The 27,947-nt window shown below is 39.8% G+C and overlaps 1 protein-coding gene across 1 annotated transcript in view; it reads right to left on the bottom strand.

Moving 5' to 3' along the window:
* The window catches only part of LOC136446295 (proto-oncogene tyrosine-protein kinase ROS-like), a 35,924-nt gene extending 9,705 nt beyond the window's left edge, over nucleotides 1-26,219 (bottom strand). Inside the window, exons 1-4 of the mRNA XM_066445009.1 lie at nucleotides 26,070-26,219; nucleotides 11,225-11,284; nucleotides 364-423; nucleotides 62-155 (exon numbers count right to left, since the gene is read on the bottom strand). Coding sequence (XP_066301106.1) covers nucleotides 62-155; nucleotides 364-423; nucleotides 11,225-11,284; nucleotides 26,070-26,177 — 322 coding nt within the window. The 5' untranslated portion in view covers nucleotides 26,178-26,219. The remainder of the gene's footprint in view (nucleotides 1-61; nucleotides 156-363; nucleotides 424-11,224; nucleotides 11,285-26,069) is intronic.
* Nucleotides 26,220-27,947: the final 1,728 nt, after the last annotated feature.

Raw genomic sequence — 27,947 nt, 5'->3', positions numbered from 1 at the left:
CATACTGACCACTTGCCACATCTCTCCATAAAACATACAAAGAAAAAGTTGCATTGTTTACCTTTTATTCTTTCAACATAGACATCTTGTGCGAATGTGCAGCCGGTAGAACAAGGTGCTACTTTCACTGTGGAGTTGGCTGTAAAACTTTCATTCTGGAAAAACCAAAGTGTTTATAGATTAGTTAGTGTGAACTTCTTTAGCGAAAAAGTTCATTAATCATTCATGACTCTGAAGGTTCAAATGTCAAAAGCTCTTGAAAGCTTTAAATAAAGTATCCTGAATTAGCAGCTGTATCTCTGTAAGCTACTATCAATGACAGCAAATTTCAAATTATCAATCGAAACAGAGTCGTATACTTACACACGCTCTTGTGCAGTCCGCTAGGGATGTGTTTGTCCAGGAATCACATCCTGTCTGGCACTGTGGGGAGAAAATAAAAAGGGGCATAAGAAAAATATATGTTGGAAATAAATTTTGACTTTTAATGATCAGCCTGACGTGGTCCTCAGGCTTTGTGCTCTTGCATTTTTTCCAGTTATGCATATTTCTTAAAGTCTGAGAACCAACCAATCTACATGTAGGTGACCTTAGTGAACATGAATGCAATATCTCAAAACTCCAAATCATTAGCCTGTTCTCTGACCCTTCTCCTGTTATCAGTGTTGAACCAACACTGCCCACAGGCCTGGAAATGAACTTAAGTTAACATGTACAGGTAATGGTAATTGTAGTCTCATAGCCATGTACATGAATGCAATATCTCTTAGACTAACTCATTAGCCTGTTCTCTGACCCTTCCCCTCTTATCAGTGTTGAACCCACTCTGCCCACAGGCTGGGAAATGGAACTAAAACAGAATCAGATCAGGTTTCACAATCCTGTCTGAACCTGTCAGCATAGTATTAATCAAACCTGAACTGTCATGGTCAAACTGGGGCAGTGGCCTGGCAGGGTAGACTGTTGCCTTGCATTTGGAAAGATTATTCAAGGGGTTCAAACCCTGGACCAAAGACTTGAGACCAGTTCCCATTCTAAAACAGGTTCAGCAATTATTTGTATTTAGCCAGGGTCACCAGTAGGTTTCCCTGGCCTAAACCACTCTCACCCACCATAGCATAACATCTTTACCTCAGTCCCCTCTAAATCTGGTTCCGCAACTGTTTGTATTTAGGGGTCACCAGTACCTTTCCCTGACCTAAAAACTGGTGTATCATATCCTTTAGTAGTATTATCATAGTAGCATCCAGTACATGTATTTTGATTATACTGCTGCCAGGGTCCCAAACAAAGTGGGCTAAGTCTTCACCCACCATAGCAAAACATCTTTACCCCAGTCCCTCTCTAAAACTGGTTCAGTAACTGTTTGTATTTAGGGGTCACCATTCCATCCCCTGACCTAAGCTGGGATGACAGGCTCATCTGCAAGGTCAGATGGCTGTCGGTCAAGGGCACCGACCCAGGCTAGCTCTCCAGTGGCCCCCTCTTAGCCTGGGCACATGTGTGGGTGGTGTTGTCTCCTAGAGGCCAGGGGTGACTGGGAGCATGTGTTACTGTAGTGGCCTGTGCTGGGATAGTGCCAGAAGGAGTTGAGCTTGACTGGTGTTCCACAGCTGTGAAGTCCAAGTTCATAAACTTTTTGTAGCGGAGACATGCAACACATTGTGTTCAATTGTAAGGTTAACATCTAAAAAAGACATGGCCGGGAGCATGTGTTACTGTAGTGGTCTGTACTGAGATTGTGCCAGAAGGAGTTGAGCTTGACTGGTGTTCCACAGCTGTGAAGTCCAAGTTTATAATTTTTTTGTAGCGGAGACATGCAACACATTGTGTTCAATTGTAAGATTAACAACTAAGACTAAAGAGAGACATGGCCGGGAGCAAGTGTTACTATAGTGGCCTGTACTGAGATAGTGCCAGAAGGAGTACTGTTGAACTTGACTGGTGGTACACAGCTGTGAAATCCAAGTTTATAAAATCTTTGCACTGTAATTTTTTTATTTCCACGGGGACTAAATTTCGCAATAGATTTTTAGGTCGTTATAGGAAAGGGGTTTTCACAGAGATTTAAGTTTGCGGTTGAAACAATTATGTAGCGTACATGTAACTTAAAGTATTAATATATTGGCAACAAATATGCTTGTGGTGTCATGAAATGGTGGCGGAGATGTCATCGCAAAGATGAAACCACTGCCAATGTTTCAACATTTACAGAATTAAGTACAATGCTAATCCCTCTGGTTATCCAACTGTCAACAAAGTTCAAACGTTTAATCCAACTGTTAAGCCCTGCAGTTCTGTCGAAGTGAGAAGTGCGTCATACCGGGAGGCAGTGCGGACAGGTATGTCTGCTGCAGGGGGAAAAATCCCAACCATTTCCTCAGTTTAGCCCCTCCCCTGCCTGGGGAATAGCACATCCAACATACTTAACTCTGAAACGTTGCAGACACTGCACGATTGTGTGGGGTAATGTGGTTTTATCTTTGTGTTTTTTGCAGAGGTTGCTTTACGTACAGTGAATACATACTGCATGTCCCTTCTCCCTTGTATGATTATGACTACTGTAATACAGAATTGTTTAAACGTTTGCTGCTAGTAAACTTCTACAGAGGTAAATGAGTTTAAGGTACATTCTATTCCTGCTACATTGTATTATGTACTAATAACTAGTCATCAGAGAAAAATAAAAAGCAAGATATTTCACAAAATTATCCAAAAACTTTTCAGCTTTTTGTCAGCCAACTTTTTGAGATAACTTTTTGGCATTTAATAAGGTACAAAAGCACTTTAACGATCAAATTTGGGTCAAGCATTTTTGGCGTGCTTACTATTTATTTTAGATCTTCGTGTTTAAGATTCTTCAAAGTCAGGAGTTAAACACGGGTCATGTCTTGAGACAGTTATATGATCAAAGGAAGTCAGGGGGGAATTCAGGTGTTTACATATCAGACTGCGTCTAAAGGCATATCATGTATGAAGTAACAACAAACACAATTCCAGGTAATCATACATTTTTCAGAAACAATTCCCAGTTGCAAAACACACAGGATGAAAGAGGGCTACATGCCATTTTGTGCAACGCATGATGCAATTTTAATTCTGGTTTACTCTAATTCAACGTAAAATGGTTATGTATTTACTGTTATGTGCTAAGAGTCCTGAGAATTTTGCATAATTTGTAGATTAATAATAAGAGGTTAAAATCTGTTGTTTTTACTTTTTTAAGGAAATATCCATGACTTAGAGGATGACCTTCTTTCAGAACAAGATAATACAGTACTTGGTTGTGTAACGTTACAAAGAGTCTTTTTATTCAAGGTATCAATGAATTTAGTGTAACTTTACTGTAAGACAGTTCCATGGCCTACAGGGTCAGTGTCACTATGTTTGGTACCAACATTTCCTGTGTGCTCCAGGCCATAGTAAGTATGAACAACTGTGGCTCATAATGATGGTGGTTGGCAATGGGATGGGACTAGTAGTACTGTGGCTTGGTGCAATGCCATCTGTTGCAGAACATGTCAGATGGGAAACTTATAATAAGAAAATCTCTAGTATACATTTTCTTACAACTTGAAGGTAATAAATGATCAATTTAGGTGAACACTTTTCCATAGACTACTGTAATTCTTGTTTCTTTCACTGTAACTTCATGTTCACTGTTTTCACGGTCACCTCTGTATCGTGAACTTATCATCACCCTTAAAACCTGAGGTAGTTATTCATGATTCCTTCACACATCCGTTCTGTAAATCACTTACTTGCCATCACCGTGAAGTTAAAGCTCAGTGAAAATGTCAATTTTCCTTACACTGTGAAATTTTGCTACCATCATGAAGATAAAGTGAATTACAGTATATATTTTTAATAGGGCATGACCACTGTACCTTTATGATTTATCGTAATAGATTATTGTGTAGGACAGTTCCATGGCTCGAGGGTTTGACATGACATTCAGTGCCAACATATTCTGCACATCTGTGGCTCCTAAGGAGTGGTTTGGCAATAGGACATGACTGTGGTCTGGAGCAGAGCCAGCTGTTGTAATGACTTGGGGGATTCCGCATTCTGGTCCAATTGATTTTCATACTTTATGTGGGTGTAGAAGAAATAGCATTGTCACATTAGATTACTGTAATTCTTGTTTCTTTCACTGATAAGTTACCGTGAACTTATCACTTATAAAGAGACTCACTGTTTTCACGGTCACCTCTGTACCGTGAACATATCATCGCCGTGGAAAACCCTGTTGTTATTATTTCTGATTCCTTCACACATCCATTCTGTAAATCACTTGGCGCCACCGTGAACTTAAAGTTCAGTGAAAAAGTCCATTTTCCTAACACCGTGAAATTTTGCTGCCGTGAAGATAAAGTGAATTACAGTATTTTGCATGTACAAATGTATATGTTCCAGTATATGTTATGGGAACTTGTAGGTTTTTGATCCAATGTGTTTTTTACTTTCTGTATCTTCTTCACATGTAAAGACTGATTATATAGAAGTAATCTGCAGTCAAACCTGCCCAAGAAGACCACTCAGGGGGTCAATAAAATCTGGTCTACTATGTGGACAGGTGGTCATTATAGACAGGATTGTGTTAATGGGAAAGTTATCCAAGGGACTGCCAAAAAGTGGTGACAATGGCCAGGTGGTCCTTTTGTAGAGGTGGTCACTTTTACAGATTTGACTGTAAATGCAAATTTATTGTTTAATCAAAGTTTATCATATTCATACTTTTTCAACACTGTCAAAACTAATAAAATTTGATTGGTATAGCCCGTGGCAGTACACATGTTATTTATCATGCAAGTTATATCTGTCATCATTCATATCTATACTACAACTTGATTGACTAAAAATACTTGTATGTTGTAACTCCATAAATGTCACGGAACTTAAAATCTCTTTTCATTGCTCTTAGTTTGTGGTGTTGGTATCTTTGTTTTGAATAGCTGGAGAAGAAGGTTATGGGAACGCGACCTTAACCTTCAAAACTGACTGCAAAAACTAAACGATTCTGAAGTTTAACTGTTGCGGCTAACTGTTAACTTGATTAAAGCTAGCTCAGGCCACAACAATCTACCGTCTTGCTTCTCTGGTGTTTTGAAGCAAAAAACTTTGAAAGAGAAAAAGACAGAGCTGTCTCCAGGACCTGTCCCTCTGTCTGACGGAAACTTGCTAGTTCGGACGGACAAAAATTTCACCAAGTCCATCACAAAATCTGAATGTCAATACAAGAAGTTGATGAAATTGTATCTTCCTGAGCTAGTTGAAATGATTCTAACAACAGGTATTCAAAACACTGGCTACCAAGCAATGAGTGGGACGGAAACAAATTTAAAGCTGGAGAGACAGCCCTGGGACAAGATGATAACAACATGGTTTAAACATAAAACCACGGTCCAGTAATTTGAATTTGACAATATTCACTCATTGAAACTGTAAGCACCATTTAGTTACAGACTTTCTCCGCAGACTCTGTTTTCATGTTGATTTTCAAGTTCAACATACATTTCTTTTTTGTTTCAAATCCAAGAATAAAGAAACCACATTGGTGCAGCCCTTAGTTAGCTCCAGGCCTGGAGCAATAGACCATGGGTCAGAGTTGGGCCCTGGTAGAACAGGTGGGACAGAGAGGAAACATTCTGGAACTACAATTGATGGTTTCTTCAACTGAACTTGTCTGTCGGATAACAGTTAAATAACAACAGCCATTTCGCATCATCGGACTCATTTATTTTCACAGGGATTGAATTTGTGGAAGGAGTGGAAAGGAGATTTTCAATCTGTTTAATACGTTTTTTTCCTCTTAAGAAGGTAATTAAAGAGGATGTTAACGATTAAGAACTGTGCGACAGGAACATGTGGAGACATTTGTGTCACCTCACAGAGGATGAACTGAACTGAGTACGTTTTCGATCGTAACAATATCATGGCACCAAACAACTGAAACAAGTACTTGCTCGGTCACCACAAAAACTGTGAAAATTTATATTTCAAGAATAACGGTATGTCAAATATGACTGGCAACAATAGGTATATGTGAACATTAAAAGATATACCAGAAAACAGCTTGAGAATTCAAACAGTGTGTAATAATGTCAGTGTCAGGGCCAACTTGGCACAATTCTATTGTATGATTAAGAACTGGTATCAGGCTGTCGCTCCTGTGTAATATCAACCCCACAGCTAGACACCACTTTCCACAACCTAGCCATGAGTCATGGGCAAAAACTTCCCAACTCAACAAGTCACTTGATAAGTCTTGAGGATATTTGATTCGGTACAAACATATGGCTTCTTTCTGCCTTAAGACAGATTAGATTTCCAGCTTACTGTAAGTCTTAAAATGTTTGAGTGTGTTTATTTCTGTGATTTTGACCATGACCACTCCAGCACGAATGGCAAATTGATTCCGGATATATGTTAAATTCCAATTTATAACTATTGTACAGTACTACAGAATCCTGTAGTACCAGTAATCACTGACGAAAGACAGCGGATGCTGTCTGAAACATCTGACTGTTTAAAATTTTATCCAGTTGCTTGAGTAACTGTTACCTGGATGTCTAACCTTCCACGTACTACAGAATTGTTTCAAGCATGAATTTCAAACACCGCAAAAACCACCCTTTCTCTTCTGAAAAATTAAGTCCCCACGAAAATAAACAAATTTACTGTACATACACAATGTAGCAGCTTCCTTAAAACTGCAAACAAACTGCATTTTATTGTTAGTTTTATGTCATCATGTTGGAATTCAGTATCAAGGCTTACTCTTGAATGATGTCAGAACAAGGGAGAGATCGGCACTTCTGTGTAGCGTCTACTTGACAGTTGGGTGCTGTGTGCAGTTGTTGACTCATGGAAGTTTCCATGAACTTAATATCCAGTTCACCAACTTTTAGAACTAAAATCAATTAATGCAGTTAAGAATGGTTTGATTCTGACATTGTGGCAGTAGGGTCCAACTTTTCACTGACTCAACTTTCGAAGGGCGGTTATAGTACCGGCTATACAGATATACATGTAAAAGGTGGAGTATTACACTGAAGGATACTCATGTCAGTTATGACTGCTAAATAGATAAGTACAAAAGCTGGTGTATTACGCCAGGGCAGATATACCGGCTATTCAGATATGTACATATAGATATAGGAAGCTGGTGTGTGACACCGAAGGGCGGCTATACCGGCTGTATTGGTACAGATGCACATAGAGAAATATCACTTCTGTACGTTTGTATGTGTTACATCAACGTAACAGTTGAGTATAACTTTTCACTGACTTAATTTTCTGATCGACATTCTCAAGTTCATCACTTCCCCCCCACACCTACGACTTCCTTGCACCTTATCGCTGGTACCACCTCACCCCTGGAACTGTGACAAGGTTCTTCCTTTTTTCCTGAAACTGTGATAATTGTAGAGTGGAACTTACTGCCAAATTATATTTAGCATAGTAGGAATATGCTGAGCTCAGTAGATAGCTTTAAACAACGCTTACAGCTAGATGTGCAAAGGTTAGGTATGACAGGTCATTCAGTGCAATATAACCAGCTGTTGCTGTGAAGCTAGTATATGTTGCACCGAAGGGCCGTTATAGTACTGGCTATACAGCTACAGAAGCTGGTGTGTTACACCAAAGGATGGCTATATACCAGGTATAAAGAAAAAGATACAGAAGCTAACTTGTGTTACACTGAAGGGTGCTTATAGCAGCTTTATTGATACAGGTACACAAAGAGAAATATCGCTTCTGTGTTACATCAAAGTGACAGTAGGGTCCAACTTTGCACTGACTCAACTCTCCAACCGACATTCTCAACCCTCCGACTTCCTTGCACCTTATCGCTCGTACCACCTCAACCCTGGAACCTGAACATCTTGCTAAGGAATGTCTCGAGACTCAGCAAGGAGGAAAGAAGATCTTAATCCCTTATTAGGAGTTGATTGGTCGTGGCTGGCGGAACTAAGGAGGTTACGGGGAGGGTAAGCCACAAACAAATGCACTAGAACAGGAAACAATTTGGATGTTTAAGTTGTTCGCAGACTTTAATTCAAAGTTTAAAGAGGATGTTGTACATGTGCTTGGTCAACAACTTTTTCTGGGTCAGGGTAGAATATTGTTGATGGAATGTTGATGAAGGTTATATGATTAGACATCCAGGTAATACGATACGCAAGGTAACAGTTACTCAAGCAACTGGAAACTTCTTATACAGGAAACAATTTGGACAATTTTCATACTTTCATAGACTTACGAGAACATTACAAGCTTGGTCAACAACTTTTTCGGGGGATACAAATGTAATGTACTTTAGACATATTTTCCAGTTCAATTTTTGATAGTCTGAGATGATAACTCTTCATCAACTCTTCTAACGTAAGAAACAATTTGGATATCATTGAAAAAAAGAAACAAGACAAAATAGATCGTGGCAATGGCCTTGGGGGTAGAGCGTTTGCCTTGAATCCGGAAAGACTTGAGACATGGCACATAATAATACATGTAGTGCTGCTTTCTCTGCTTAGCACTCAGCACTTATTTTATGAGAAAGACTCTTTCTCATAAAATAAGTGCTGAGTGTTTTAAGCAGAGAAAGCAGAGTATGGGAGTTGAGCATACTCCACTACTTGTGGCCTGTGTGGAGCAAGGACCAAAGAAACAGATGAAGTACACTAAAAGGTGAAACGCCCTAATAGTATACATGTAATACACTTAAGGTGTGTAAATTAAGTCACCCAAAGGTAAAAATGAGAAGAAAAGTTGGAAAACTGAATTGTACAGTAGGCGAGTCAACAAGATTTCTCTTGTTATCCATGAACAGTTCCGTCACCTTGGCAGGGAAAGGGACACAGGTGTCCCTGTGTGGGTGGACCTGTCAATCACTCATCAGTTACCATGGCAACCTGATAAGCCTAAAGGCATTCTGTTCAAGTGCAAGGTTGTACAAGACACACCGTCAGATACACTTGGCTGGGCTGGGTTAAAGCAGTTCAAGGCTAACAGCAATGATGATTGTATGTTTGACAGAGAAACCCTATTTTCAAAATGGCTTGTCTGTGTGTGTGTGTGTGTGTGTGTGTGCATGTATGTGTGCGTGTATGTGTATGTGTGTGTGTGTGTGCATGTGTATGTGTGTGTGTGTGTGTATGTATGTGTGTGTGTATGTGTGTGTGTGTATGTGTGTGAACGTATGTGTCACCATGTGTGTGTCAGTGTGTGCATGTGTATATGTATGTGTGTGAGTGTGTGTTTCTGCAATTCAGACATTTTGCAGTAAAAAGCGTCGGTTTAAGATTGAAATGGACTAAAATGTAGATATTTCAGCTACCTACAGTACACAGTACACAGAACTTCCTACTGTTGCCCAACATGTTAACAGGCTTTATGCCCTTTTTAGCAGAGCCTGTGTGACTAAACCCTGCTGACTGGAAGGAAATGGGCTGTTTAGTAAGGCCCAACCCCTGGTTACACAGGCAATATGGGCTGTGTTAGACAGGCACAAGTGGAAGAGTATGTAGCTTTGGTTATGTCTTAGTGTAGGATGATGTATGTACATGTGTAGATAGGTTTTATCTGTAACACCAGCTTTCTAAAGCCAGGGTTAACTACAGTTGGAGAAGTCTTTAACCAGTGAATTGAGCCATAAACCATCGTGAAAGCCACATGCAAGGCGAAACTGGTCTGGATGTGGGCTTGAATAAAGTTCTAAACGGGAACTATTTGGCTACAACGTCTTTTCTGAAGATACGGCGTGAGTGTGTACAGTTGGCTTGAGGTTGCTCACTTCTCTTTGCCTAGTTGTAGAAGTCTAATAACAGATTTTCCCTCATGAGCCAACTCCTCATCTCTATAGGGCCAGGCCTGATGCAAAACAAACTTTAAAACTTGGGGCCATGTTGGCCCTGGAGCCAAAGAGCTGGCCTGTGTAGGCCCTGGAAACAGTCTGGTGGGCTACTGTAATACCAGCTTTTAGAAGATCTAACCAAGACATTAGCCTTCAATTTGTTTTCAAGTCTGTTTTCCTTGGGAAATGGGCAAGAGAAGTGGTTTCTAAATCCGGATTTGGAAAGGTTTAGTCTTCCAGAAAACATAATTTAAGGATTTTCACACACTAGTACTGACACAGAAGATTTATCAATGGAACCAAAAGTACAGCGACTTTTGCACAGTCAACTACAAACTACAAAATAGAAATACAGAAAATTCTACTTAAGCAGTAAAAACTTACACAACACATTTCCCTTCTTTCAAATAAAGATTGTTTTGGTGTCTTTCTAAAATATGTCCTTAGCACGAAGAACATATGTCAGGAAAGGTGCAAAGTGACGTTTCTACAGTTAAATGGAGGTCAATGTCGCGTTTGGTCTGCCTTTTCACTTAAGCAAGGTCAAATGAAGGTCGAGACCAGATGTACATAACCTCTGACCTGAGGCATTTACAGCCAACCTGAGTTGAAGAGAATAACTTCTCCAGACACAGGCAGAGTTCCTCAAGTTAATCTCTTTCCTGATTCAACACATAACACACACGCACGCACACACGCACGCACGCTCCCTCGCTCGTACACACACATACACATACACTGACTTTTCTCATTTGCACCATATCAATGATGAAATATTTATGTTGCTACCTAATAAAATTTCTGATGATGCATTTACGATATAACTACCAGTTCACTTAATGATATAATGGTAAAAGATAACCAATAATGGCTATTAAATTAGTAAATTGGCCCACTTTGTAACAGTGTAATTGCAGTTAATCTAAAATAATTCTGTAGCCTGGATGCCAGACTGTTTCCAGGGCCTACACAGGTCAGCTCCTCAGCCAAACCTACCCCCAAGGAAATTTTACTACTGCTCCCATGGTCTAATTCAGGCTGTTTATTCATTTATCTATTAGGTATTATCTATTCATTTATTCCTTATTCATTAGGTATTATTTATTCATCTATCTAATAGGCTCTAGTAAAAATGTGTTTATCTATTTCACCAGAAGAAATACTATCGTCTAAAACTAGTAAAAGGCGCCGTTCAATGTGCACTGGGGAGAAAACCCAAAAGTCGTTCATTTATCAACTCAATCAACTTACAACAAAAGTAACAAAAAAAGTTTCATGTCGGCCCATGAGAGAGGAACAGACCTGTGTAGGCCCAGTAAACAGTCTGGCATCAGGGCTAGTATAGTAGTAATTTTGTTGGTTACTTACGGAGGTGATCTTGCAGCTAGCGTCACATGACAGGTCTCTGTCGATGGCATTCGTTATGAGCTGGGGAGAAGCAAAGAGACAAGAAAATCTTTAATTAAGACATACAAGACCACATGCTGGACACACTCATACTCCTCTTCATAAAACTTCAATAAAAGATAGATAACGTGGGGCGCCCTAACATCGCACACGCTCTAACATCGCACGGATTTTTTACTGATCTTATTTTGCATAAGTACGCCGTGTTTGTGTCCAATGACTATGCTGATAAAGAAGGTAAATAACCCAAGTTCATGCACATAATTGTCATTTACATTCGAAACATATGTGTACATATTCATTTCTTGTTTTGTCGAAAAGTAGTATTTTGACAATAATGATGGTAGCGCTAAGTAGAGGGTCACTGCGTAGCTAGACGGCCCGGCACCTAAATATACGACCTGTGCCAAGCAGATACATAAGTCACACAGCTATCATACACATAAGAAATATAACTTCATAAAACACTAAAAATTTGGGTCTTTAAGTGTTTGTTGAGAAGAAAACCGACCAAAGAAAAACAACGTAAACATTGCTGTCGTCTGACGACGTTGTTTTCCCGCCATTTTTTTGGGCTGCGATGGTGGCGGAACGATTCAACACACAGTTTTGTTACGCGCTAACATGTGATTGGCACCGTCTATGAAAAGGAAACTGAATACAGAGATGGCGAAGATATTTCCCAATAAGTAGACAGAGTATTGTTGATGTAAGCGGTGTCGTTTTTTCGTAATGATTTCGTAAGTCGGGCCGCATTCAATACGTACGTCGGGCCGCGTAGTAGCCTATTTCCTGTGGAAACATGAGCTGGGATGCGCTAGATATAGCCCTTCTCACATGACGTGAGAAGTGCACACAGTCAAAATTTTCCGGTCAAAAGAAAGCTATAATATAGCAGACTTCAAGCCTTATTTACATTTCCCTAACTTCATCACCAACTTCCGAAGAGAGCAAAATTACCAAAGCGTAATAAGTTAGGCACACTATCTGGCGTAGCACTAAATCAGAAGGTACATTTCGTGAAAATGTCTCACAGCCTCTTCCGCATGTAACGCGGAGCATGAAGGGCCCATGAACAGTATGAATACATTTCTTGTCTAAGTATGGTCTTTAGATGAATGTGTTCAAAATTCATTAATTAAAACATGACCATTCTCTGGCAACCAGCAATGGAGCGCCGTGAGTTCCAGCGCGTAAAAAAACGTCCGATGTTTGAGCACCCCCCGTTACATGTACATTGTACAAGTACAGCAAAATGAATTATTTCTAGGGGTGGATACCGGTCACTGGACCTGATTCGGACCTTTTAACATCCAAAAACCGAGTCCAAAAAACCTGAAAGCCTAAAACCTGAGTCCAAAAAAAATTAACAAAGTACAAATATATGTTTCTATTTTGTTTGATAAAAAGTGTTTTGAGTCTCCCCTCTGACAAAAAAGGCATTTAAAATAAGTGTAGCATTCAAATATCAAACACTGGTTTATCTTGAAAGTCTTCTCACCAAGAAACTTTTATACAAATTATAGTCGTGCGTGTCAGACTGTCAGTATTGAATCTCTATGCTTAATATTGGTCTAATAAAACAAAACATCAACTGGACCTAAACTTGGACTTGGACCTTATTAAGCCAAGTCGGTATCCACCCCTAATTATTTCCATCTAAAAATTTAGAGTAGACACAAAACATGATCACACAAAGTAGATGTAATCAATTGATAGACTTGACAGAAGTTTAACACTTTTGGGTGGTTTGCATTGAGAGATTTCATCAATGAATACACTGTGTAAACTGTTCTTATCTTATCAAACATGTAAACAAACAGGCTTATTGACCCAAAGAGGCTTATGCATATTTGGGGTACATGTAGATGTAGATGCTTGTGATCATAGTATGTCAGCAGTTGAATATAATAATAATCTTCATGTTATAAATTTCTTTTGTAGGAAGTCCATGTAATAAAAAATCTATGTGCTGCATGGATTAATATTTCCATGAATATACGATTCTACATGTACTTTCCTCAGGTTTGTAGATCAAAGACTGGAGTTTTTTGCATATACAAAGGTATCAGCAAGTTGTTTTCACCAGCCAATTGTAAGGGTTGTAGTTAATGGTAGCTGGCAGACTCAAATTTTCAAAACCTAACCATTGGCAGGTAAGTAGAACTTGGTCATGGGTAAGAAAACTTCAACATCTGACAATGGTTGGACAATGTAGACTGAGAATGGTGGGTGGACTAGGAAATGATGGATTGATAAGTGATAACTTTATCAACAAAGAGCTTCTTGGTTATCAGTGTAGCATTCCCTTCACAAGAGTCATCACTGATAAGGTGATAAGGAGCCTTTCCTGGAATTCTGATAAGATAATAAGTGTGGGAAGCAGGGCTGTCTCCAGGACCCATCCTTCTACATCCCTAACAGGACGAAAATTTGCTTGTTGGGACGGACAAAAGTTTTACCCCGTCCGTCCAAAAAATCTGAACCACATGACATGAAATTGACGAAAATGTATTCAAGTAAGCTTGAAATGAGACTTTTTTTAACAATGAATATCAACAATATGGCCTGGGCTCCCAAACAATGAGTGGGACAGAAAACTTTTCAAGCTGGAAACAGCACTGGTGGGGTTTGTAACTAACTTTAACTAATGAAGAATTGGTTAAAAACCTGTAAAAAAACTTTTTTTAAAATTCCTATTAAGTTGTCATCTTTGGTATTAACATTCGATTGTCCTAAAAAAAGAGTTTCAGTTCGCTTGCCATTGCAATGATTTTTTGTTAAAAGTCTCTTTGCTTACTGTCTAAGTGCCTATGCCAGGGACTAGCCCCTCACTGCTCTATAAAAACCTCTTTGCTTGTAAAATGCAGGGTCTTCCCACACAAAAACCCTTTAAACATTCCTTGGTTAATCTCCTCAATTGTTTCCAATTATCTCCTGATTAGGCTGGTTTCCTGTCATCACCAGACATGAGCTCAGTCAGCAGGACTGCACATGGTCAGGCCTGAGTCCATGGATCCAGGGGGCGTTACACATGTCAGCAGCAGACGACAGGCACAACTTTCGTCCCCTCAAGCCTAATCCAGAAATCAGTCATATAGAATGAATTGTACAATAGCTCCCAGGGCTGCTGTCTCCAGGACCTGTCCCTCCATCCTGGCACGGAATTTGCTTGTAGGGACAGATTTTTTTTTACATCATTCATGATTTCATCAAAAAAATCTGAACTTCATGTTGCGACTTCACATTGAATTGATGAAAATATATTCTCATAAACTTAGAATGACGAATTTAACAAGGAAAATCAACAACATAAGCTCCCAAAAAGGAGTGGGACTATTCACAGCTGAGATAAGCATACAAACCAGTGTTCTCGCCAGCCAGAAATTTTTACCCGTCATTTCACTTTCCCTGTCGGGAAGAACATATCGAGCGCCGAAGGCGCGAGGCGTCGCGCCGGAGGCGTGACCATCCTAGGGGGGTCCGGGGGTATTCTCCCCCGGAAAATTTTGGAATCTAGACCCTCTGAAACGCTATTTCCTGCATTTTGAGGGGCAAATTTCTTGGTAGAATAAGCTCAGTTTAATGACATCTCTTAAAGACTTTCGGTGAAAAATTACACAAGGGTTTCAGGCTTAATTTTGGGGGGAGGCGTGCCGTCGATCATCGCGGTAAGATCGAATGTTCACACACAAGCTACATTTCTATGTTGTATACAATCGGCAAAGAAAAGAAAATCAAGCGCAACAAAACTTTATTACGTATCTACGTCCTACAAAAAATACACACAGAATAAGTCGGCAAAATTAAAATTTTTCAACACTTGTCCCGTATGCTCCCTGTATTTATTGAACATAATGAGACATTTGACACCCTACTTTGAGAAAGAACGCCATAAAGACGTCCATTTTTTTCTCCCATGTTTTCCACGGTTAATTTCTCCGGTAACTGCACTGAATGTCTTCAAAAGTTGTCGATTCAAGCCTTCAAACAGCCGCTTCGTCGTGGGATCCTTGCGATCCCCGCCATTCCTCTAACATCTCGCAAATTCACGCTTAGCTGAAATCACGCGAGTAGCGAGACTCGCATGTCATTGGTCGGTATTTCCTGACGCGACGGAGACGACGCACTGTGATTGGTGGAATAGAATATCTGACGCCTGTTTACCATTTCTTAAGGGAAGAAAGCGCATTCAACTCAGCCGCCGCGGCTTGAAACTTTAATAATGTTTTACAGATTACAGAAAGCCTGATAGCTATAGGAATATTTCTGAATTTTTAGGCTTCTTTGATAACAATAACTGACGGTGAACCGAGAGGGACAAAACAGAAATAAACGTCAGCCCGATGCGACCAGCCAAAACTGTGGGGAGGGCGGCGCATGACGCCGAGTTTGCGGCGGCCACCAAATACTAGTATCCACCACGGCGCTCTTTGTGTGCTGGGGTTGTCGCCGGCGGGCATTAGAAATGATCTAGATCGCCCTCGTCGCAATTTTCCGGTGATCCTCTGGAGTTTTTGCAAAATTCTAAACTCTGTCTAAATATCTTTACACACCTATTTTTGTCCATTAAAAATGACGGGTTGGGCAAAAATTTTGTCCGTCATGAGCGACAAAAACCCGTCAAATGACGGGAGGACGGGCGCTGGCGAGAACACTGATACAAACTACAGGGGGTGTTACACATGTCAGCAGTCAACATACTAATCCAAGCAGATGTAGGGAGGCTAAATCATCATGTTTATCTAAAGGGTAAAGCAGTCATCCTCAATTGAGGTGAAGCATGATGCTTTTTCAAGTAGCTAGTGGCAGTGCAATGCAGCTTCGCCACGGCTCGCTTTTTTTTGGCCAAGCACACCAAGTCACCCCTACTCTTCTAGTAGTAGGCCTTTTCTTTGTCAAACCTTAAATACTGACTACAGTCCGGTCTTATGCACTTGTACAATTTGTCAAATACATTTAGAATGTCTTACTGGTAGACTCAACTCAGATAACTTCTCAGCCTAAATAATGGCACTGTTCCAGACCAGAAGATACAAGTGTTAACTTCATTATCTTTTGATGTGCACACATGTACATGTATACTGTCAGTACCTAAAAGGACCAACTGGAATTCCAATCTGTCATCTGGTTTGTGAAATTGTGTATCATATTGTTGTTATTGAAAACTCAAGTCCTGCCTTTGAAAGACCTGGTAGCAGAATTTGACACAACAATAACAGAGGAGCTAGGAAAATAAGACCTTAGTTTATACATCATAGAGTTTGGAATTTATCAGGAAAATTGTTCTTGCTAAACCTTCTGTTAAAAAGCTTCCCTACTGTTGATATAGAAATGGAAATTCCAGAATTCCCACTGAGATAAATGATAAAAACAGTTCAATGGTAAAAACTCAAACTGCCGGTGATTTCTGTTATATCCTGCAGTATTCTTCTTGCAGCCTTAGAATTTAAAAAATGGAATTTTTCATTCCAGACATTTGCAGCTTTGTGCCCTGTGTTTTGCATGTATGGGAGTGAATGAATGATATCAATTTGCACTTTTATCAAACATGTATGTTAAAAGACACGGTCTATCAAAATAAAGTGAAGTCTAAATAATTAACATCATAATAACAGAGCACAACAGCAGTCAATTTATCTTATTCACTGTCAGACTTGATTCAATTTGCACTTTATCAAAAACATGTTAAAAGACATGAGGTCTATCAAATCATTAACAGGGCACTTAAGATAAAAGTAGTCTATTTATCTTGTAGACTGGCAGACTTCACATACAAGTGTGAATCAGTGGGGTGGGAATGTCAGTCAGGCTGTCACCGTCAGGGATGTGTTTATGTGTCTCTTTTGTCTGATCTGTGTCATTATGTCATTGTTAGGGCGTCATTAAGTCGTAAGGGTGTCATTATGGTATAAAAACTGCCACAAATACCTGCAGAAGAATGACCAATCACTCCTTCTATGTAGGGATCTCTTGCAAGGAACATTTTTGACATTGAGCTCACCAAAAAACTGTACAGCTGACTTCAGAAAAACTCTTGCTTGAGGATTGTACACTTTTATACATGTTAGAACTGATGATAGAAGGACAAAAGGGATGCAAACATTGCCGACAGAAGTTGATATATGTGCAAAATATGTCCATTTCTAGTAATATAACAGCAAGGAGGTTAAATAAAACCTTGATCACAATCACCTACCTCCAAACCAATACCCAACACAGTAGCTGAGCCCACCCAACAAGAACTCTCAGAGTCCAGAATTACCCTGGGATTACTGTACTTTATTTTCCAACACACTGACTGACAGCCTTGGCCTGGATGCCTTTCTTCTTACTGTACCATTCCTGACATCCGCTCCAAAACATGTACATGTACATGTACACATATAGCCTCTACCAGGCTCCATAGCCAACTGGTGGAGGCATTTACTGAATCCCTCGTCTAGCTAACTCCTCTGGTATTTTACATCTGTCTAATTGGCCAATTTTTACTTTTTTTCCAGCGACCTGTGGAGCCTGGTAGAGGCTAGTGCATGTAAACATGTACAAGGGTACTTGTAGACTTGGTTGTTGGACTTTAGCATTATAGTTCAAGATGATAAAAACAAAGGGCTGGGAGGAAAATTTGCATTTCCCTGAAACTGTGTGCACCAAGTTACAGACTTTCTTACAGCCTGTGTTTATGTTAATGTACATGTATCATCTACTAACACAATTCCACCAGGGTTCATAATTCCGCCACCCCGTGAAGATACGTCCAAACAGATCTTCAACCCAGCGTCCCCCAGTATAATGCACTCCTGTATATCTAAACTGTGCATACCTGGGGGGCGCTGCACTAGAGATCTCTCAAACCATGGAGGTTTAACCTCCTTGCACAAAACCACTGTTTTTAAAAGTGGTGGATTAATGTTCATGGAGGTTACCAGTTAAGCCCAATTCTTTAAGGGACGAGAACCTGCAAATTAAGCTAACACGGCCCAACTCATTTTCAGTCAGGAAAAGGCCAACAACAACTTTTGGAAACAGACACCCCTACATACATCCCCTGGTAGCAGCCTAATCAGAGCACTCCAAAACATGTGGATGTCAAAGTGGGTGCTGTGACACCGCTGTCATGGCAACGGAGACGTTCGGAATGCCGACCCTGACCGTGAACCCTGCCCTTTGCCCTGGGGAGTGCTGAAAGATATTTCTCACCTCTTCCCAAGACTGAATCTATTTTCATCTCATGTCTTGAGGCATGGACGATATTTTGTGACACGTAAGATCATCACAGGGTCTCTCCAAGGTTGATTGTACTATGATAAGTAAACTTAAATATAGCGGAAAGATTTTCGATTATCCTGAGGCAAAACCTCAGTAATCTTGCCATCACTTCCGACACAAAAGTTGTAACATCTGTCCTGTATAACTTATGTTAGGAGGAAGTTTTGACAGATATAAGTCGGGACTGTAACTCAGCCAATGGGACTGTAAACTCAGCCAACGTGACATCAACTTTGACACGGATGTTTTTCATAATCAGTGATAACATCTTTATCATGTTTGCTATCCAGGCAATTCATATTGGACCAATGTGCCAAGCTAGAATGCTGAGAAGCTTTTTCAAATAACTGTTACAGTTACTTGGTCCCTACCAGACTCTGTGACTGAGTTAGCTGGCCATGTTACATTTTGTAGTTTTATTTATTGAAATGATTTGTTCTCAAATGCAAAAATCTTAAGTATAGATATGACACGTAATGATCAACATAATTCCGGAGTACATATATTTGTATTAATTAATAAATCATATGTATTTCTGCCATGTTGATTTAAACGAATAAATAAAGAAAGAACGAAAGAAACTTGGTGCCCCTACCAAGCATCCCTACTTTTGCTGACTTCAACAACTTTTTTCAAGGACCCTTTTTTTAATTCAAGGGGAGTTCTGGTTAAGACTATAGGGTACTACCATTATCACTGGCACATGCACTTTTCTTTTCAATGAAAAGGGGACATATTTACCTTCGCCGAGAAGGTTATGCAGAGGGTAGCGTTTGTATGTATGTATGTTTGTAGTGGCACAGCATAACTCAAGAACGCCTTGATGGATTGTCTTGGTATTTGGTATGTTGGTAGGTCTTGATGAGACCTGAAAACGATTAGATTTTGGGCCCCCTAGCGGCTTCTTACGGTACTGCAGTGGAACTTCCTGTTTTGATATCTCGTGTTCTGGACATGCTATGGAACTGATATTTGAGTGGGAGATAGACCTTTGGACAGAGAGTAAGTGGTACGGGTTTGGCCCCCCTAGCGGCTTTTTTGGAACTGCAGGAGCAGGTTTTGTGTCTGACTTTGAAAGGGAATAACTCAAGAAGGGCTTGATGGATGGTAATGATTTTTGGTAAGTAGATAGCTTGAGTGATGATGTACATGATTAAATACTTCTTATGCAAATAAGTATCTAATTTGCATAATTAATGAGGAAAGTTTATACATCCGCCAAATTCCATGATAGGACTCTGAAACATGTGACATATGTAACTGAGGAAGAGAGAAATATTAATTGATATGAACTATGCAAATGAAGACCTCATTTGCATAATTAATGAGAAAATACTATAACAAGATGGCCATGATGGATGGTCATGATTTTTGGTATGTGGACAGCTTATGTGATGCTTAGTTTGATTGAACGATAATTATGCAAATCAGATTCTAATTTGCATAATTATTGAGGCAACTTTAAAAGTCCGCTTTGTTCCATGATATGACTATTCAAATTGTAACTGAGGAAGAGAGGATAGCTAATAGATAGAAAATATGCAAATGTGGGCCTAATTTGCATACTTAATGAGTAACTTGTATTATTCCACACCGGCAAATGACGGCAATTTCATACATTTAATCCTTTTTTGGTGGCATTGTGAACTTATGTTAATGTGAACATCGTTGAATCAAATTATGTTAATAAGGGCCTCATTTGCATAATTGATGATAAATATTAGCATAACCTTTTTCGTTAAGCTCAAAATTTGTCAAGCTCATACTATGGACATGTTCTATTTTAAGATAATCAACTGGTATGATTTATAATTGATGAGAAACACTCCTAATACGTCAGTCATAAAGGTTAAAATCATTTGGCGAAGGTATGAGGTCGTGGAACTCTAGTTGCTCCTGAGCTGCAAGTAATAACCGCCAGTTTGATCCATTCATGCAGGAGGGATTTCCATTGGGATAAAAACTCCCCTTGCCCCTGGGTGACCTCCTTCCCGAATTACAGCAAATTACAGAGCCCCATAACAGGTCGCAGTTATGTGTGGTATGGGGTACCAGGAACTGTACATGGTCGGACCCTCCAACAATGGTTCTCTTGTTGTAACTGCCAGCTGTGTGTCATCTGTGAAGAACTGGAGTCTCCAGACCTCAGCACAGGGGAACATGCAGAGGGGGAGTTTTCTGGTGTTTCAGCAGTTTTTCTGATGGCCATGTCAGGACAGTGGGAACATTTTTCGGTCATCCTTTCTTGGAAGACTTTGAAAAACTTTGCACAGGGCTTAAATATGAAGTAGAAATACATTTTCTGCAAGGAGTAACTTCAAGACAGAATCAGTATATTTTTCATTTCAGTGTTACTGTTTGACAAATTGATTTCTTTCTGTATGTATTCCTATGTTTAATCATTATTTTATGTTATTATAATACCTATCATCTGTACCCCTATGGGCTCTTTTGGAAATCAGCATTTTTTTTGCTGAAGAGACTACTCATATGTTTTAAGTTGAATAAATACATAAATAACTTAGGATAGAAAAAGAGGTACAATATTAGTACAACATTAGTACATTGCATCCGTTTTCCAATATTTTTTGTAATTTATTAGTCTGTTCATTTTGCAGCTTTTTTGTACTATTTACAGACTGGTCGCACACTTTTTTTAAATCTATGGATAACAAGATTGGCAACATAAAAGGATGTTGCCATGGCGACGGTGGTCTCTGTTAATGTTTTCGTTTTTAGCCCACATGCAAATAAGGACCTCGCATAAATCACATCAGTCGATCACCTTCTCTACCAAAATAACACAAGTTGTCCAATGTGCGAAAATCTTGTTTTCACAAAAAAATATGACAAACCATTTCCTCATAAATTATGTAAATGAGGCCCTCTATGCAAGATTTGTGTCTAATAGTGGCCACATTTACTTAACTTCCAAATGGTGCAAAAATGAAATCCCCATCATTTACCACTATGGATTTATAGTATTTTGTCATCAATTATGCAAATTAAGTAATTGCATAATTGATATCCATCGATATCTATCTCTTTCTCAGTTACATATGTCATGTGTTTGAGAGTCCTATAATTGAATTCAGCTGATTTATTAATTGTCCTCATTAATTATGCAAACCAGATATTGATTTGCATAATTTGCAAATGATTATGTAAATCATCACTTAAGCTATCTACACACCAAAAATTATGATGATCCGTCATCCCCTTCTTGAGTTATTCTCTTTCAAAGTTTGAGTCAATATCAGCTCCTGCAGTTCCCAAAAAGGCCGCTAGGGGGTCCAAATCTACAGGAAATATTTTCCTAACAAAGAGCTATCCACCACTTAAAAATCATGACTATAGCATGTTCAGAAGAAGAGATTTGAAAAGTGAAAGTTCCCCTGCAGTACCATAGAATGTCGCTAGGGGGCCCAAAATCCAATCATTATTAAGTCTCCCACAGACCTACCCACCTACAAAATATGAAGACAATACATCCAGGCATTCTTGAGTTATCGTCCCACGAACTTTCACATTCCTGTACAATTCCTAGAATTCGTGCAATGTGCACACAATATAGTAAAAATTTGGCTCGCCCCTGAGGCGTCGCCAAAAACTGATGCACTCACATCCATATAATGAAGTCAGTGCGGCCTTACAAAAAAGTATGTCAAGCTCTAAATAGATGTCCCAACAGAACTCCATGAATACATCTCAGTATGCTTCGCTCACCCCGTGATGATCTCATTTGACCCCACTTCCTTCACTAAATTGTCCGTCTGTTGACCCTAGCGGTACCCGAATACTTCTGTATGAACAAACAGTGGCTTTCCAAGCGAAAAATTGGTCACGGTACTGGCACGTGAAAGAGCTCCGATTTTGTACACAGAAAACCTTTTCAACGCTGCCTGTCTCTTCTGCATGAGAAGAGCTAGGATGTTTGAAGTTTGAAGGTCAGATGTAATATGGGAGAGGGGGTAGTTGATTGCCGATAAAGGAAAAACACAGCTGGCCAAAATGCATGATGTACAAAATGACAAATAAATTGGTGGACCTACCGACATTACAATCATTGTTATCAAAGTACCACAAAGATTTTGTAAAAGACAGTCATGGTTGATTATAAACTAATAAAGTGATCAGGATTGAGGAGCCCAAATTTTTTTCTTTTTCTTATTGAACTGTCCCAGAGTGGAACTCGTTGTCAACATGTTACAGTTGGTGCATCCTCACTTGATAGCTTAAAACAGTCCTAAAACAAGAAAATGTATTTAAATTTTAACCCTTAAGCTGCCAGTCCCGACTTAATTAGGGATACAGAAATATGCCTTCTGTGCTGGACCTGGTTATAAACGGGATAGGGTATTCCCCAGAACAAAACAGCTTTGCGTGCGTGTAGCGCGCGAAGCCGGGAAGTTAGGGGAGTTAGCGCCGCCGGGTGTTTCGCGGGTTTCGTGAGGGAGGTCAGGGGTCAAACATTTTTGATTTTTACTTGGCTAAAAAACCTGGCAGCTTAAGGGTTAAGGTGTCACAGACAGACCACACATCAACAAAGCTACTGTGTCACTAGCCTCTACCAGGCTCCGTCCTTTTTTTCTCGCCAAACCGTTAATCGAAAATAGTAGAAATCAGCCGAGGTACTCCGCTATACAAGGTAGGTCCGCTAAACAGTTAGGTTCCAGTTCGATGGTCCATCGAAATGGAACCTTACTGTATAGCGGACCTACCCTGTATAGTGGAGTACCTCGGCTGATTTCTACTATTTTCCCAACGATAGGATGGAGCCTGGTAGAGGCTACTGTGTCACACCCAAGAGTGGTTATTTATACCAGCTGTACAATACAGATATACACATCTGCCACGCCCCAGTGTAAACATGTACCTGACAACACCTGAGGATATCCAGGTCAGTAACAGCACACATGACACAGTTGACATCCGCTCTACCTAAAAGCTTAAACCGAAGAATTGATTCAGACTGTATAATAACCATAATGACACCATCAAATACACACATTTACACTACAAACAAGTCTGAAATCTTTTTGTTTGCAAATGTTGTAAAATGACCGATAATCTGAAATGAAATCATAAAGGGCAAATGGCAGATGGTAATGTTAATCTATTCATTTTAGCAGGGAGTCAATTTCATGGTAGGATCATAGGAGAAAGGCAGTTTGAGTTTCTGAGGACTTTGAAGATAGAGGTTAAAACAACTCTGCAGTACTGTAAAAGTACTAACTAAACCTGCTACATGTAGCTGTGTTAGGATTTCACAGTAAGAGGTCACTGCAAAAACAAAACGACTGTTTCTCTTTTTTCTTACTCTTATCCGTGACCTCTCCCCTCCACTTCGACTTGTTCACTGTTGTTGAAAAGCGGCCATGAGGCCGAACAAGCACTTTGAAGAAAAATGAAGGCATTGACTTGACTTGACTGTGAACATTTCAAGATTTGCAGAATTGCAGTCTAATAGTAATATGTATGTTTGGGTCCCACTATGTGGCCAGCTGGTTTCAGCAAGGTAGTGACTGTTGGAAAGAAGCCACAAGTTGGACACAGATAGATATCGGGGCAACAAACCTGTTGTGACACTATCCCTCCATTGCCAAGAGAAATACAAAATTTATATGTCAGAGGAACTGGCCTGTAGCGTAGGCAAGTCATGTGACTCAGGGATGTAGCCAGAAGGCCACAGGAAATAATCAGGTAAATATAGTTCACACCTGGTGGGGCATGGACGTCACAATAATCAGGTATACATGCTTCATACCTACTGGAGCATGGATGTACAATAAAAATATAACACTGTACATTATATACGAATTGCTACACTTGTCCTATATCTAACTTTAAAAAAATAGTTGTATTCAAAGAATGCTACAGAATTCCATAGAAAATAGATGGTACAGACAGATCACTTGAAGCATTGTTTATAGTACAGAATGTAGCTAAAATCTGTTACCTTTTTCAATCATTATGTTTATACACCTTATTTCAAATATTTGTGACAATGCTTTTCTGCTTTTTACACATAAACTTTATTTCTTCTTCCTGCTTCTTACAAAAATTCAAACACAAATTTATATTTTTTGGCCACAGGAAGAGTTTGTATCTGTCAGTGACACCTGTACACTCAGGTGTTTATACTATTACTACGCCTACAGGTAGACTCACCTGGGACTTCCTGTCTATATGACCCCTCCCACAAACATCCTGTGACATAGGTAAGCCCCAACCTTTGTTATGACTAGTCAGGAACACAATTGACAACCCAAATTATACAGCTATGTTCTGAATATAGACATTTGGAGTGTGTCATATTGATTTTTAAAAATATTCTTTTGCTTATTTCAATTATTTCTATAATCATAAAACTATAGTAGACTTGAGTGCACAATGGCTTGTTTTACAAAGCTGTTAAAATATTCTGCATTCTAAGTTAATCTAACACCAGATTTGTGATAATCTGTTATTCACAGGAGAGTTAAAATTCTAGAAAGATTTGTTTACCTTTCACACGATCAAAAGGTCTCTAAGTCAAACATTTGTTTTTAATTGTCCTGTTCAGGCTGTTGTGTTCTTTTTAATTACAAATCTCCCAACATCTAAGTTTTAAGTACAGATCGAACATTTAATCTAAATGTAGTATTCGTGACATTAATTGTATCTATCAAAACATTTTGAACCTGTTGAGTTATTTGGGTGGATAGGATGACCAACTGATAAAAATCTTATCGATCAAAAGCATTAGGTGTCAAAGCCAAACAAACTCAAAAGGTTACAAAAATAGAGAATTCGCTGATGACAATTCCAGGTGTCCCCGCGTTGGGCTGTTGATACGTCAGAAAAATGTTCTAAGCTGCCAAAAATGCGCTCGGTGAAATCTTGACAAAAACCACATGCCCTCTTTAACGTTCTTATAATAGCTTGGTATTTTCAAAAACAACTCAAAGGCGGCGGTTTGGGAAACTGCATGAGTAGAAGATTAAAACCAACGTCTTATCAGCCGCCGATCTGTCTTAGAATCACGTCTAAGATAATTAAGAAACAAGATCTAGCTGACGAGAAATCACTAACAGGTTTCTAAAAATTCTCGGTAAATTAGCACTCTTTCTAGTCGTCCCAGAACTCAAGAAAATTACTGACTTGTTGTTTTAGTTTCAGAAACGATCAAAAGGCAGGAACGACGTGAGATCGGGTTGAATTTCCCTTGAGATTTATGAAAATTAATTCCTGAGAAAAAGTATGTTGTTGTTTCGGACGAGCAATCTATGTCTGTCTAAATAAACTCTAATGGTTCCGATATTCGAGCGCGACTTTCAAGACTTCAGACTTACTACCTCAAGACTAGCGAAGATAGGAGTTTACAGTTTGTAGTTGTTTTCACAGTTTTCCAGTCCTATAAGATTGCCAAGTAAGAAAACATACCAATCAACACTCCTTCAACACCATGCCCCCCTCCCACCGCAACCCTTTACGCGGGAGCGCCGCTCGAAACTAAAAACTATTTTTCACACGTAAACACAATTTTTCCACTCACCATACTACTGTCACATCGTTCTGTACATTCTGTGAGTAGATCCTGTGCATCTGATCGCGAAAACACGACTGAAAACAGCAGAAAAGCGCGTATAAGCTCGGCGACCATGCTGGGGAGAAACGCGAGTTACAACTTCCCAACATTATTTGCGTAAATGAGGGGATCCCGAGGGTCGTTACGTCAGATGTCCCGCGCACTGTGATTGGTGGAATTAGTGACGTCGCCAATATTGCGTGCTGTGATTGGCAGAGAGTTGTAGGCTGGAATGCAGGAAGTGGACCGGAAGTAGGGAGGAAGTCATTCAAACTTTACTTTTCCAAAAGCGTCATGCTGCGGGCAAAGTCTGCATTACAGCAGAGATTTTTAAGATACACGTACATGTACATATTGTAGCTGAAAAATGTGAAATGATTGATACAAACAAGAAAGAGAGAATTGAAAATCTTCTTGTATGTCACTTCTTGTGGTATGTTGGGGCAAGTCGATGTGTTAACGAGGTGAGATGGTTGGGTACTACTGTATAAGTATATTCATATGGATGGATGGATGGATGGATGGATGGATGGATGGATGGATGGATGGATGGATGGATGGATGGATGGATGGATGGATGGATGGATGGATGGATGGATGGATGGATGGATGGATGGATGGATGGATGGATGAATGGATGGATGGATGGATGGATATTATTTATAAAACAGGATCGCTATGTACCACATGTTAAGTGTCATGGCATCCCCTTTGTAAATACAACTATGCATCGCTCTCCCAAGGCCAGGGAGGAATAAAGTACAAGAAAGAAAGAAAGAAAGGAACAATGAAAGAATAAGTTAAAGGGACAACTTAGCTGTCTTGACTTGAAATGAAATGAATAAATGAAATCCTATTTAAACCTCCTGGGTGAAATAATGAAGGAATAATATCACTTGTGGAGATTCTCTTTGCTTGGAGTTAATTACGGGTTTGCGTAGCAAAACCTTTTTTGGATCCGTTGGCATGTGTGGTGACTGCCATCTTGATCTTGTGACGTCACAGGGTAGCCATACCATTTAATTGGGAGAGGTGTTTTTTGGGTTCGCTAGCGTTCTCTCTATTTTTAACAAATCGGCACACAGCTATCACACATTTATACTCAATACCAGGTCATATCTATTTCTTACTAATAATTGGGTACCATGCTCTGTTATAATCGCTAATTCAATATTTTTGCTTGCTAACCAGATTTTAGCAAGCGAAAAGATTGAGCAAGCGATTACTAACAGAGGATGGTACCCAGGCTATACATTAACACCTTTACACTGACCCCTTCATCCAATAAACCCCCTTCTCTGACCATACCCTTCAAACATCTACCCCCCCCCCCCCCAATACTGTGCAACCTGCAATGATCTGGTACCGGTGCAATGGCCTGGTGGGTAGAGCGTTCGCCTTGCACACGGTAGGTCGTCCGTTCGAACCCCGACCGGGTCATACCAAAGACTCTAAAAATGGTACATACTGCTTTCTCTGCTGAGCACTCAGCAGTTGGGAAAGGGTATGGAAGTTAAACACACGCCACTACCAGTGGACTAGCCCCCTGCTGTACTGACTTGCACAAAGTTGTGTGGCCCAGGGCTGGTGCACCGTCTGGTGCGCGAAGGACTTTAACTTAAATGATCTGGTGCTGCTGATAAACAGAATAGAGTGACATCCCCTCCCCTCTCCCTCATCACCCCCTTCTCTTAATGATGTAACGTAAGATCTCGATATGCCTACTAATGAACAGGTTTGGGTGTGATCGAACATGTATTTACATATTCTTCTCTTTACCCTTAGGATCACACTTATTATTCATCATAATATTAAAAAAACAACTTCTAAGCCTTTTGTTCTCAT

This window comes from Branchiostoma lanceolatum, chromosome 1 (genome assembly GCF_035083965.1).
Source record: "Branchiostoma lanceolatum isolate klBraLanc5 chromosome 1, klBraLanc5.hap2, whole genome shotgun sequence".
NCBI lineage: Eukaryota > Metazoa > Chordata > Leptocardii > Amphioxiformes > Branchiostomatidae > Branchiostoma > Branchiostoma lanceolatum.
This window is presented reverse-complemented; position numbering and strand designations above follow the sequence as displayed.